The following is a 14,040-nucleotide window of genomic DNA, read 5'->3' on the forward strand; positions in this document are numbered from 1 at the left end:
TACTGTTTGCTTCTGCTCTGTCACTTCTGGTGGTGTAACAGGAGGGGGTGTAAGAAGCATCTGCATAATGACCACTGCCCTAAACAAGCATGGATCCACCATTAGCATCTGAAAGCATCCATCGCCTTTTAGGAGCTCGCTCAGTCGCAAATAGCCCTTGTGGAGGGAGGCACCCATACTGCCCTCCCACCAATGATTTCGCTCTCTGCCCTTCTGTGTTTGTTCTTTAATTTAAGCACCTAATTTGACCTAATTTTGTCTCCAGATGCAGGGCTGATCCCCTGATGGCTGAGGTACAGGTTCCTCCAGACCCACACCCAACACCCCGGCTGTAAACTTCTATTTACGCAAAGGACAGCTGCAACGTGGCATTCCACATTTTCAAACAGCACCATTTTTGTTTGCCTATTGGTTTTGTTGACCCAGGCCTACTTGGATCTGCATCTCTGTACCTTGTTATTTTTCAGAAGTACTTCATTTTGGGTAACCAGTAGCTCATACATATACTCTGCAGGGTGGTGAAAACAATACCTTCAGGAGATCAGATTTGTAGCATTGTGGTGGCTCACTTGGCACAATCCACTCCAGACTTATTAAATGCAGGAGGAGTTGATTTCAGTGCACTGCGGATGGCCCTCTTTGACTCATAGGTGATTGGTCTTGTTAACAGCTTTGCTGAGTTTCCTTCAAGAAGTCTGAATGTGGCTTCCCAGTTGTTGTGTATTTTTACCACACACCCCCCCTTAGTAGTTAAAGAAATTCTGAACAAGGGACAGAATAGATCAGGTTCTCAACCTTTGAGGGGCAGTAGGCAAATGTCAAATTTTAAGAGGGTATTGTGGGTGCTCTCACAGAGTGGTTGCCATGATGGCTGTGTCTAGTTCTAAGAAACCCATTTAAGAACATAAGAACATAAGAAGAGCCATGCTGGATCAGACCAAGGGTCCGTCCAGTCCAGCATTCCGTTTACACAATGGCCAACCAGCTATCAAGGAGGAAACCACTAGCAGTACATGAGTGCAACAGCATCCTCCCCCCCATGTCCCCCAGCAACTGGTGCACATTTCACAGAAGGCAAACTGATGAGGCTCAGACACAAGAAGCTTGACCAAGAAGCTGAGTACAAGGCAGAGGTGGGGGCTGAACCTCAAATTCCAAATTACTTATTTGTCCCCAGCACAACAAAATACCACTTTCATAGAAGGCAAACTGGTACTGCTCAGAGAAACTTGCAGTCAAAACTCACACCACACCAAATCCCAGGCGAAACATGCACTGAGAAAGAGGGCACACAAGCAAAGCACACACCCCTCACTGCCCGCACTCAAGGACACTCTCCAGTCCAGCTTACTTTTCATTTTTCTAGGTGCATTCTGAAATGAATGGCTGGGCTGCAGCTGCCCTCCATTTTTATTTGGTAAGAATGCTTTGGAGGTCCACGTGAGTTATGTGGGTTACTCAGTGTGGGTTATCATCTTGTGTGAACAGACTCATTGACTGGCAGCAATGGCTCTCCAGGGTTTCCAGCAGGAGTTTTTTCCTATCCCCACCTGGAGATGCTGGGGATTGAACCTGGGACCTGCTGCCTGCAAAACAGGTGTTCTACCCCTGAGCTACAGCTCCTTCCCAAGGCATATTTAACAGTATTAATTTTAGAATTGACTGGGATAATTTAGAAAAGATTGAAACTCCAGGTCATATTCGCTTCTAGTTCATGCACCTAATCAGTATGCTGCACGTTCTGAGTCTGAGACCCTTCCAAGTAAAAATATCCAGAGGCGTATGAGAAACAAGGTTTGGGACAGTATAAACCTTGCCACCCCTACAGCAGGGTGGGCAACTTGAGGCCTTGAAGACAGAAATAGAAATACAATTCATCTCACCACTATGTGGAAGACTGTATCCAGGTGACCTGTGTGTAGGGATGTACAGACTGTAAAATCCATCCTGTCTGTGTTTCATGAATTGTCAGGCGCCTTTTGCTCAGTCATCTGTCCATCGATGGAATTGGATTTTTTTCCCTGTTTTCAAATTTGCACAAATCCCCCCAATATGTGTATGTTCATGCTTTAGCCTATGGAGAAAACGTGCATTTTGGGCCGAGTTTTTATTTTTGCATATTTTTCTACAACGAAATATGCGCAAAATTTGGGGAACTTAGAAAACCGGTCCCCAAATCCGCAGAATCCACCTGACAGGGGGAAAGCCAGTCCACCGCAGAATCTTTGGGTCAGGTTCATGAGCAACTGAAGCCATCTATTCTTTTGCTGATTTCTCTGACATCTCTGCCTGCTTGGTCTGCTGTCATGGTGTGAAGTGTTGATGGGCAACTTCAGGGCTTTCCCTTCTTAGGTGTCAAGAGGTCACCCCTGCTGCCTTCTGAAATCCTCAGGTAGCCAGAATCAACACGCAGATGATAGGGCTCTTTTCCAAGGTTTTATTTCCATTCAACTTAATGACGCTTACACGTGCTAATTTCTTGATCCTACAAGAGAGACTTAAGACAGCTGCCTACTTGGTGGTTCTAACCTTAGGAATCAGTTGATCTCTGTTTGGAGGGGAAGGTGGGAAACCTCTGAACTTATGAGCTAGGAGGAGAGAGTCCACACCTTTTCTGTGGGGCATCGGGGTGCCGCTGTTGCTGTCACGCCAAGCGGACTGAGCACCTCCTCTCAGCACCTGCCATCTCCCACTTGATGCTGCGCCAGTGCCTAGCATCCAGAAACTGCTGTTGCTCTGCCCTCTCCCTGCCAGGGTCACTATCATTCTCAGGAATGTGTACTGGGAGGGGTTCTCCCCCTGGCTGCTCCTCTGAACAGTGTGCGGGCTCCACTCCCACCGTTTCTATCTCTTCCTCAGAATCAGCACTGCTTTGGGGCTCTCTGAGCTCCGATCCAACCCTGACATCAGGGTTCTTTATCTTTCAGCTAGATTTGGACTGGACAACCCTTCAAACAGAAGGCGTCTTCAAACACAGAACTGTTCTCTGCAATGGAGGCTGGTGGCTCCGATGTCAGTCGGGCAGTGAATCCACTTTGGGTTTTAGTCAGACCAAGTCAGAACTCTAAAGGAGCTCTCCAAGGTGCAAGCTATCCAAGATGTTTTCAGGAGGTGCAGTACAGTGCTGGAGCCTGGAGCCTGCCTGACCTCCAGGGCCAGGGAGTTCCAAAGCTAATATACTTCATGCTAATATATTTCATCAGTTTCTCTCTCTCTCTCTCTCTCTTTGCCTTCTCTTGTTGCCATCAGCAGCTGGTCCGAACCTGGAGGTGGGAATTGGGATGGGCAAACCCCCTTAAGTCTGGTCCGGGGGGGGGGGCTGCCATCGGGAAATCATAGACTAGAATCATAGAATCATAGAATAGTATGGCTAGAAGGGGCCTACAAGACCATCGAGTCCAACCCCATGCTCAATGCAGGAATCCAAGTCAGACCATCCCTGACAGGTGGCTGTCCAGCCTCGTCTTGAATGCCTCCAGTGTGGGAGAGCCCACCACCTCCCCAGGTGGTAGGTTCCGTTGTCGTATTGCTCTAACAGTCAGGACATTTCTCCTGATGTTCAGCCGGAATCTGGCTTCCTGTAACTTGAGCCCATTATTCCGTGTCCTGCACTCTGGGATGATGGAGAAGAGATCCTGGCCTTCTTCTCTGTGACAACCTTTCAAGTACTTAAAGAGCACTAATCTATCTCCCCTCAGTCTTCTCAAGGCTAAACATGCCCAGTTCTTTCAGCGTCTCCTCATAGGACTTTGTTTGCAGTCCCCTGATCATCTTTGTTGCCCTCCTCTGACCCCTTTTCCAGCTTGTCTGCATCCTTCTTAAATTGTGGTCCCCAGAACTGGATGCAGTACTCCAGATGAGGCCTAACCAGTGCTGAGTAGAGCGGAACTAGTACTTCACATGATTTGGAAGCTATACCCCTATTAATGAAGCTCAAAATAGCATTTGCATTTTTTCACTTGGGGCTCACTGGATTTCCCTGGAGCCGTGGCACATCCTCAGATTTTGCGGGGTATGTTTCCAGCTGAAGTAAAATGTTAGTTGTACATAGGATGTCGGAGAATTTCTCCACGAATCTCCAGGAGGCCGAATGCCAACGCATTCAGCCCCCCCAAATTGGTGGAGAAATGGTCTGCCCCCCCGCCCCCCCCTGGGATGGGACTTACATTGTGCGGGTCCTGGCGGCGGCGGCCGGTCTTCCGACCGGCTGCCGCCACCGCCATTTCCAAGTAAAAAAAAAAGAAGAAAAAACCTGATAGGCTATGTAAAGATTTACATAGCCTATCACAGCTAGATTTTCAAAAAACACCGTGATAGGCTACGTAAATCTTTATGTAGCCTATCACAGCTGACTTTGGGGGGGGAAGCACGTACACAAATGGCGGCGCCCATTGGCGCCGCCATTTGCGTTCCTTATTTTGGCACGGGTAGTCTACGTAAAGATTTATGTAGTCTACGGCGAAAATAAGGGCAAGACAAATAGTGTTGCCCTTATTTTCGCCGTAGTCTATGTAAATCTTTACGTAGACTACCTGCGCCAAAATAAGGAACACAAATGGTGCCATGGGCGCCGCCATTTGTGTACGTGCTTTCCCCCCCCCCCAAAGTCAGCCAGGATAGGCTATGTAAAGATTTACGTAGCCTATCACGGTGTTTTTTGAAAATCTAGCCGTGATAGGCTACGTAAATCTTTACGTAGCCTATCACGATTTCTTTTTTTTTTACTTCTTCCTGGCAGAAGAACTTTCGCGGCCGGAGAGGCGGGGCACTCCCCCTCGGCCAGAATTTCGGTGGGGAGGGATGGGGCACCTCCCCCCCAGCCAGAATTTAGGCGGGGAGGGACGGGCGCCTCTCCACCCGCCAAGAATTTCGGGGGGAGAAATGGAGCACCTCCCCCCCACCGCGAAGCAAGCTGCAGGACCAGGTAAGGGACTTTCGTCCATCCCTAGCTAGGGATGGCGGAGAATTTCTCCACGAATCTCCAGGAGGCTGAATGCCAACGCATTCGGCCCCCCGAAATTGGTGGTGAAATTCTCCGCTGGCCCCCCGCCCCCTCCGGGATGGGACTTACCGCGTGCGAATGTCCCTCGCAGCGGCGGGTCCCGGCGGCGTTTCAGCGGTGTTTCGGCGGAGGCGGCGGCCAGTCTTCTGACCGGCTGCCGCCACCGCCATTTCAAAATAAAAAAGGAAAGTAAAAAAAAAACACATACACACATACCCGTGATAGGCTACGTAACGATTTACGTAGCCTATCACGGCTAGATTTCCAAAGTCAGCCGTGATAGGCTACGTAAATCGTAATGTAGCCTATCATGGGTGTCTTCGGAAAAAAAAAAAGCACGTACGCATATGGCGACGCCCATGGGGCGCCGCCATTTGCATTCCTTAGATTGGCACGTCTAGTCTACGTAAAGATTTACGTAGACTACAGCGAAAATAAGGGAATGCTATTTGCATTGCCCTTATTTTCGCCGTAGTCTACGTAAATCTTTACATAGACTAGACGTGCCAAACTAAGGAACGCAAATGGCAGCGCCCTATAGGCGCCGCCATTTGCGTACGCGCTTTTTTTTTCCCAAAGTCACCCGTGATAGGCTACGTGTCGATTTACATAGCCTATCATGGCTGACTTTGGAAATCTAGCCGTGATACGCTACGTAAATCGTTACGTAGCCTATCACGGGTGTGGTTTTGTGTTTTTTTTTACTTTCCTTTTTTTTTCGCGGCTGGGTAGATGGGGCGCTCCTCCCCGGCCTGAATTTCGGCGGCGAGGGATGGGGCACCTCCCCCCCGGCCTGAATTTCAGCCAGGCGAGGCGGGGCGCCTCCCCCCCCTCGCCTGAACTTCGGGGGGAGAACCGAAGCGCCTCCCCCCACCGCGAAGCAAGCTGCGGGACCAGGTAATTCCCTTTCGTCCATCCCTAGCCTTGCACTCCATGAATGTGTCTAATCTAGTGCTGTGCAGAAAATTTATCCCACAGTTTTTTCGGCCATTCTCATTCAATTTGATAGAAAAGAAATTGCTTTTGAAAAGAAATTCAAAGGAGATGAGATTTCAGAGAAATTCTCATGGGTTGGGTTTGGGGTTCTTGTGCTTACCTTATTTAGGAGGTGGCCAAGGAGCATACACAAGTGTCCTGTCTTCAATTGTACAATCATCTCTGTGGCAGTCTGTAGCCTCCTCAGCTTCCCACGCTTCAACTAAAGCCCAGGGGAAGACACAATAAAATAATTCTTCCCATAGGGTTTTTCTCAGATCAGGAAGCACAGGCAGCCTGGGAAGCTGCAGAGCAATGGAGAGATGTGTAATAGAAAACACACACATGCAACACCCTTCACCACATCGCGGTGATTAGGTAAGCTCAAAACCACCACCAAAATAAATTATAAAATGCCATGAGAATGATGCAGAAAAGTGGAAGCCTCAACACTTATAGTGGCAGCAGAAAAAAACAAAAATCCTCAGGAAAAAATAAAGAAGCTGTGCCACAACCCTTGCCCATTGTGAGTCTTACAGTCATACCTATGAGAAACTGTTGGAGAATTTCTTCTCCCCTAGGAGAAATTCGGTGAAATTGTGTCCCCAGTTTCTCTGCCCACAAGTACCCTGGAGAATTTTAACAGGCCATTTGTGCACAGCTGTAGTCTAATCCCCTTTTAAAGCCATCTAAGCTAATGGCCACAACCACACCAGTTGGCAATAAATTCCATAAATGAGAGATGAGCTGTGTGACAATTTACCTTCCTCCTGCCTCTTCTGAATCTCCCACCTATCAGCTTCCTTAAAGAACACCTCTCCCTGGACAAGCCTGCCCTTGTCCTTAGATCTGGGGGAGGCCCATCTCATTGTCCCACCACTGGGGGAAGTACTTCTAGTGACAATGCTTAACGTTAAGTAGCAGGGATGAGGGGTGTTGGGACTTCCCTGCCTGTGGGGAGAGTGGCCACTTTCCCCAGCTCGGGTGAGGATCAGTACCCGCCACCCTTTGCCCCCCGCTGCAATCTCTGATTGGAAGTAACAGCAGGGATTCTGCTGCTGTCACATGCCAGGCGGGGAATCTCAATGGTCATCTCTGATCTCAGATACCCTCCGAGCCTAAGCACCATCCCTGGAGGAACCCCAAGAGGCTGTGTGGGCCAGATCAGGATGCCCTGTAGGCCATATTAGGCCCACAGGCAGGAGGTTCTGCACCCCTGAATTAGACAGACAGACAGACAGACAGATTATTGGTAGGGATGTACGGATTGTATAAAATATGTTTGGGCTGCATTTCACAGATTGTCAGGCACATTTTGTTCCATCGTGCGCCCATGGCCAGAATCGGATATTTTTTCTGTTTCTGAATTTACGCAAATTTGCATTTGTGCATTTTTGCACCTGCAAAAATGTGCAATTCCTCCCCCCCGAATGCGCATTTTCATGCTTTATGGGGGGAGTGCATATTTTTGGCCAAGATTTTTTTATTTTGCATCTTTTTCTATGACGAAATTTGGGCAAACGTTGAGAAAAATGGAAAGCCAGTCCTCAGGTCCGTGGAATCCACCTGACAGGGGGAAAACTGGTCTACCGCAGAATCTGTGGGTCAGATTCATGAAAAACCAAATTAATTTGGTTCTGTTGCAGATTTCTCCGGCATCCCTAATTATTGGTGATTGTTTTTAATTATCACAATTGCTTTTATACTGCTCTTTATATTGTGGTATGTTAATGTTCTTATTTTAATTTGTTTTATTGTAATTTTTAACTTTTTAAAAGCCTCCCTGTGAACCTGTTGATAGGTGGGCTATAAATCAAATCAATACAATAGCATGCATAAATAAATCCCTCTGGCTCAGCTGCACTGCTGTTTGCTATAGTTATGCAACCACAGCAAACGTTCCCAAATCCACTGTTCTGTTCTTTGTTTGTTTGCTTTTTGCAATTTAAATATTGAATATATCCAGGGACAGGCTTTTAAACCTTGCTGAAACTTCTCCCCCACCCTTTCCTCTCCACTTGCTGAAATCTGAAATGCCTCCCTCCCATTCTTCATTTTAATTTGTTGACTGTTAGAAGAAGGGGACGGCAGAGGATGAGATGGCTAGATAGCATCACGGATGCAATGAATATGAACTTGAGCACGCTCCGGGAGAGAGCGCAGGACAGGAAGGCCTGGCGTGCTATGGTCCATGGGGTCACGAAGAGTCGGACACGACTGAACGACTGAACAACAACAAGAAGATGTTAGTTTGATGGGGCGGGGGGAAGTTACTGCTAATGTTATTTGCATGTTTATTTTATTGTAGTACTCTCTCACACTCACTCAATCTCTGTTTCTCTTTATTGTATCCCTCAGCCTAACCTACCTCACGTGGTTGTTGTGAGTATAAATGGGCAGAGGGAGATGATGTACACTGCCTTGGGTTCCTTAGAGGGAAGGTGAGGAATAAACAATTAATACTACAGCATGATCCCAAATACCTTCTAGCACAATCTCAACAAGGGAATGAGATCTGTTCCAGCAGCAATGATGAGATGCTAGCATGACGTGTGCGTGTGTGTGTGTGTTCATCATCAAGTCTAGTGTTTAACAGTGCAGTGCTTCGGCATCTGGATTTTACTCCTGGAGTCTCTCCAGGTCCCCAGAGACATCTGTATTTTTAGATTTTCCTCTTTTCCTTGCACACTACAGCAGATGTTTATACTGTCGTTATGCAGAAGATTCCTTTGGCTAATGCGGAGCTTGATGGGCAGCAGTGATGCCAGAAATATCTGGGGAAGCCTCAATGAGAATCCTAGTTTCCCCTCCAATTTTTTCTTCACTCCTTTAGTTGCAGAAGGCAGGATGCAATAAGATACAAGCATGTATCTGCTCCATCCGTCTCTAAAGTGCGTGTCTGTGTCTGATTTCACATCACAAGGAATGCGTGGGTGAGGGGAGCTCCCCCAACCTAAACACACACCACTTGACTGACAGGACTATCAGCAGATATTATTAGCCATCAAAACTTAATAGAACCTTCATGTACATTGCCAGTTTGCCATTGAATAACATGTGCTGGGGACAAACGGTGTGAGGGAGCTGTTCAGGGCTAGATTTAGGCCCAGGTGGCCCAGGTAAACATCTTGTGTCCCATGCTTGTGTGGTGGGGACTTGTCATAGGCTGTCTGCTTAGCTATCCACTCAACAGATGAAGCAAATAATGCAAACAGTTCATAGAGCACAAGGAAATTTGGATTTATAGATCCTCATATGCATTTTTTTTTTCATCTTATACAGTCATGCATAGGGATGTATAGATTTTGTTAAATCCATTCCATCTGTGGTGTGCAGATTGTCAGGTGTCTTTCGTCCCATAGTCTGTTAATTGAAGGAACTGGATTGGGAGGTGGGGATGTACACAACTTTCATTCCACTTACGCAAGTGCACATTAGTGCTAATGTGCATTAGTGTACAAGCACATTAGTGCTAATGTGCATTATCGCAAGTGTGCAGTTTCACAAATGGCATTTGTGCAAATCCCCTACAAAAGTTTTTAAAAAACAGTCCACAAGTGCGTGCAAAAATTGGGAAAAGTTGGTCCGCTGTGGAATCCATAGGTCAGATTCATAGAAGGCTGAACTCATTTGAATCCACTGTGGATTTCTCTGACTTCATCGTCATCGTCATCTTCATTTCTATACCACCCAATAGCCAAAGCTCTCTGGGTGGTTCACAACAATTCTCAAAAAATATGAATAGATAAAAGATAATAAAACACAGTATACATGTTTTTTAATATACAAAACTAAAAACAATTTAAAAAGCTAAAATCAATTGCAATAAAAAGCTAGACTTGAGCTGACATAAATGCCCCATCCTATGCCATTAAATGCCTGGGAGTAGAGGACAGTCTGAACCTGGTGGCGAAAAGATGACAGTGTTGGCATCAGGTGGGCTTCGTGGGCAGGCAACCCCTGAGAAGGCCCTCTCCCTTGTTGCCACCTTCTGAGCTTCTCTTAGAGGTGGTATTCGGAGCAAGGCCTCAGATGTTGATTGCAGTGTCCTGGTAGGTTCATGTTTAGCAAACTACCTCTAAGTGGGCTAGATGAAACAACTGTCAGGTGGATCTACAGTTGGCTACAGGGTCGGACTCAAAGAGTGCTTATCAATGCGACCTTCTCAAACTGGGGAGAGGTAACAAACGGGGTACCACAGGGCTCAGTCCTGGGCCCAGTGCTCTTCCACATTTTTATGAATGACTTGGAGGAGGAGGTGCAGGCAATGCTGATCAAATTTGCAGATGACACAAAATTGGGCTGGATAGCTAACACCCTGGAAGACAAAAACAAATTTCAAGGTGATTGTGATAGGCTGGAGCACTGGGCAGAAAACAACCGAATGGCATTTAATATGGATAAATGCCAAGTTCTGCACCTAGAAAAAGAAACCAACTGCACAGTTACAAGATGGGGGATACTTGGCTCAAAAATACTACAAGTGAGAAGGATCTTGGAATCGCAGTAGATCACAAGCTGAATATGAGCCAACAATGTGATGTGGCTGCAAAAAAGGCGAATGCTATTTGGGGCTGCATTAACAGAAGCATAGTTTCCAAATCCCGGGAAGTACTCGATCCCCTCTGCTCTGCACTGGTTGGGCCTCATCCGGAGTACTGTGTCCAGTTATGGGTACTGCACTTTAAGAAGGATGCAGACAGACAAGCTGGAGTGAGTTCAGAGGAGGGCAACAAAGATGATCAGGGGAATGGAAACAAAGCCATATGAGGAGAGACTGAAAGAGCTGGGCATGTTTAGCCTTGAGAAGAGAAGACTGAGGGGAGATAGGATAGCACTCTTCAAGTACTTGAAAGGTTGTCACAGAGAGGAAGGCCAGGATCTCTTCTCAATCATCCCAGAGTGCAGGACACAAAATCATAGGGATGTCAGAGAATTTCTCCATGAATCTCCAGGAGATTCCCCCAAAATTGGTGGAGAAACGGTGTCCCCCCCCCCCGGGGATGGGACTTACCTTGAGCAAATGTCCCTGGCGGCGGTGGCTCCCGGCGGCGGGGCGGTGGGGCGGCGGCGGCAGCGGTGGCGGCCGGTCTTCCGACCGGCTGCTGCCGCCGCCATTTCCAAGTAAAAACAACAACAACAACAACAACAACAAACGTGATAGGCTACGTAAAGATTTACATAGCCTATCACGGCTAGATTTTCAAAAAACACTGTGATAGGCTACGTAAATGTTTACGTAGCCTATCACGGCTGACTTTGGAAAAAAAAAAAAAAGCATGTACGCAAATGGCGGCGCCCATGGGCGCCACCATTTGCATTCCTTATTTTGGCACGGGTAGTCTACGTAAATATTTATGTAGACTACCCGTGACAAAATAAGGAACGCAAATGCGTACGCGCTTTTTTTTTTTTTTCCAAAGTGAGCCGTGATAGGCTACGTAAATGTCTATCACGGCTGACTGCAGGCCAGGGACGCAAACGGCGGCGGCTACAGCCGTCACCATTTGCGTCCCGGCAGGAGAAGAGGTTTCGCGGCCGGAGAGACAGGGCGCTCCCCCCCGGCCAGAATTTCGGCGGGGAGGGATGGGGCGCCTCCCCCCCGGCCAGAATTTCGGGGGGAGGGACGGAGCGCCTCCCCGCCACCGCGAAGCAAGCTTCGGGATCAGGTAAGTGACTTTCGTCCATCCCTACAAAATCATGGGCTCAAGTTACAGGAAGCCAGATTCTGGCTGAACATCAGGAAAAACATCCTGACCGTTAGAGCAATATGACAATGGAACCAATGACCCAGGGAGGTGGTGGGCTCTCCCACACTGGAGGCATTCAAGACAAGGCTGGACAGCCATCTGTCAGGGATGCTGACATGGATTCCTGCATTGAGCAGGGGGTTGGACTCGATGGCCTTGTAGACCCCTTCCAACCCTACTATGATTCTATGTCAGGAGAGGCACTCCCTCAGGTATTGCGGTCCCTAATCATGCATCGAAGTCATGAAATGGGCAACAAATGCAGTTGGAAATAAGGGATGCAATAGTTGAAGAATTGGAGGGGGCGCCAAAGACACTTCCTGTCTAGGGTGGCATCTGCTTTAGAGCTGACCTTGGGTGGCTGCCTTTACCTCCTGCTCTGCCACTGCCTGGCCATCGTTGGAAATGGAATTCAGGACCAGATGGGCCCTTGGTCTGATCTATCCAGAAGGTTTGTATGTTCTTACCTCACCACCACAGAGCATTACCAAAACAACTTCCTGCCCGCCCGCCTGCCCCCCCCCCAGTTCAAGACTGGATGCATTCTACTTATTCGCATGAGAGAATACATGGGCAATGGCCATGAAAAGGTAAGGATGGAAGACATTCAGCTCCTTTCACTGGGCTTCCCATCTCAGTAAGAACTTAGGCCACCATCATCCCACTGTGTTTTCAATTCACCTGGCCACGAAGAAGCAGTTGTGCCCATTTTTAGCCATAAGGGCTGTCTTCCTCAACCTGGTGCCTTCCAGTTGATTTGAATGACAATTTGCAGAATCCCTGACCACTGGCAAGCTGGCTGGGGCTGATGGGAGTTGAAGTCCAAAACATTGGAAGAGGACCAGGTTGGGGAAGGCTGACTAAAGGCATCCACAGAAGGGACCATCTTTTATCCTGTATATTTCTCTTTGGGCAATGGGTTGAGGCTGTGAGGTAAGCTCATCCATATTCATCAGTTACTTTTGCTGGCAGGAAACGCTAGCTCAGCAATGGCACGCTTTGTCATGTTTGCCTCCTGCGTGACGCGGCGCTAATGTTTGCAATTTCCTCTGGTTATTTTGAACCAACTCGTTTTAGAAAAAGAAGAAGTTTCTAAACCCAGTCCCCAGCAGATTCCCAAGAGAGCCCTGCAGATCCCTACTTATCTGATTTCCCTTTACTCTTTGCTTCTAAATTGCTGTGATCCTGGTTTGCATTGTGGAGTGATTGATTTCATTGCCGTACCAGCAATGGCCTGAGGCACCTGCCGTGAGCCATAGGTATCCCAACAAAGCAAGGCTCACACAAAATTGAGAATTCATAAACTGTTGTGGTTGAGAGGATGTGTTTTGAAGTCTTTAGTTCTCAATGATGAACTCACTAAATATGTCTAAGCAAGCCAGTATCTCTCATTCTCAGTTCCCCCAAATATAATACGGGGCTATTAACACTGGCCTAGCTTTAGACACAGATTCACATGCAGCTGTCATGACCAAAAAGATTGCCCATGCCTGCTTTAGAGGGCTACTGAATAATGCTGATTAAATTATTGCAATAATAATAACAATCATCATCATCTAAACACTAACTCCTTTTCTGAATGTGGATCCTTATTAGCGTTGTGCCAAAAATTTCTCCCACATTTTTTTCTACCATTCTCATTTGGTTTAATAGAAGAGAAATTGCTTTCAAAAAGAAATTCAATGGTAAATAAATTTCAGAGAAATTCTCATGTTTGGGTTTCTTGGGCTTACCTTACTTAGGAAGTGGGTGAAGAGTGAGTGTCCTGTCTTTCATTGTACAGTCATCTCTCTGGCAGCCTGTAGCCTCCTCAGCTTCCCACATTTCAATTAAAGCCTAGTGGAAGAGCCAGTGTGGTGTAGTGGCTAGAGTGTTGGACTGGGAGTTGGGAGATCCAGGTTCTAGTCCCCACTCGGCCATGGAAGCTCACTGGGTGACTTTGGGCCAGTCACAGACTCTCAGCCCAACCTACCTCACAGGGTTGTTGTTGTGAGGACAAAATGGAGAAGAGGAGGATAATGTGCACCACCTTGAGTTCCTTAAAGAGGAAAAAAGACGGGATATAAATGTAATAAATAAATAAATAAAATTGTGAAAGGGACCATGGAGAAGGGACCCCATTCCTCCCATGGGGCTTTTTCAGATCAGGATGTGCAGGCAGCCTGGGAGGCGAGCTGTGATTAGGTAAGCTCAAAAACACCACAAAAATACATGTTAAAGCATCTTGCATGAGACAGAACAATGGAAGCCTCTTTCATGGGGGGAGAAAACTTTCAGGAATTTGGAGGACAGATTTTGGCAGAGCACGAACTC

The 14,040-nt window shown here is 47.3% G+C and overlaps 1 protein-coding gene across 1 annotated transcript in view; it reads left to right on the forward strand.

The window, feature by feature from the left end:
- Positions 1-3,536, forward strand: part of COL20A1 (collagen type XX alpha 1 chain) — a 193,068-nt gene extending 189,532 nt beyond the window's left edge. Inside the window, exon 39 of the mRNA XM_084854383.1 lies at positions 266-3,536. Within this exon, the coding sequence (XP_084710509.1) occupies positions 266-285 (20 nt within the window). The 3' untranslated portion in view covers positions 286-3,536. The remainder of the gene's footprint in view (positions 1-265) is intronic.
- The last annotated feature ends 10,504 nt before the right edge of the window (positions 3,537-14,040 follow it).

The sequence above is a fragment of the Heloderma suspectum genome, chromosome 4, assembly GCF_057233095.1.
Source record: "Heloderma suspectum isolate Gila_16-S chromosome 4, 16-S_ref, whole genome shotgun sequence".
In the NCBI taxonomy this organism is placed as follows: domain Eukaryota; kingdom Metazoa; phylum Chordata; class Lepidosauria; order Squamata; family Helodermatidae; genus Heloderma; species Heloderma suspectum.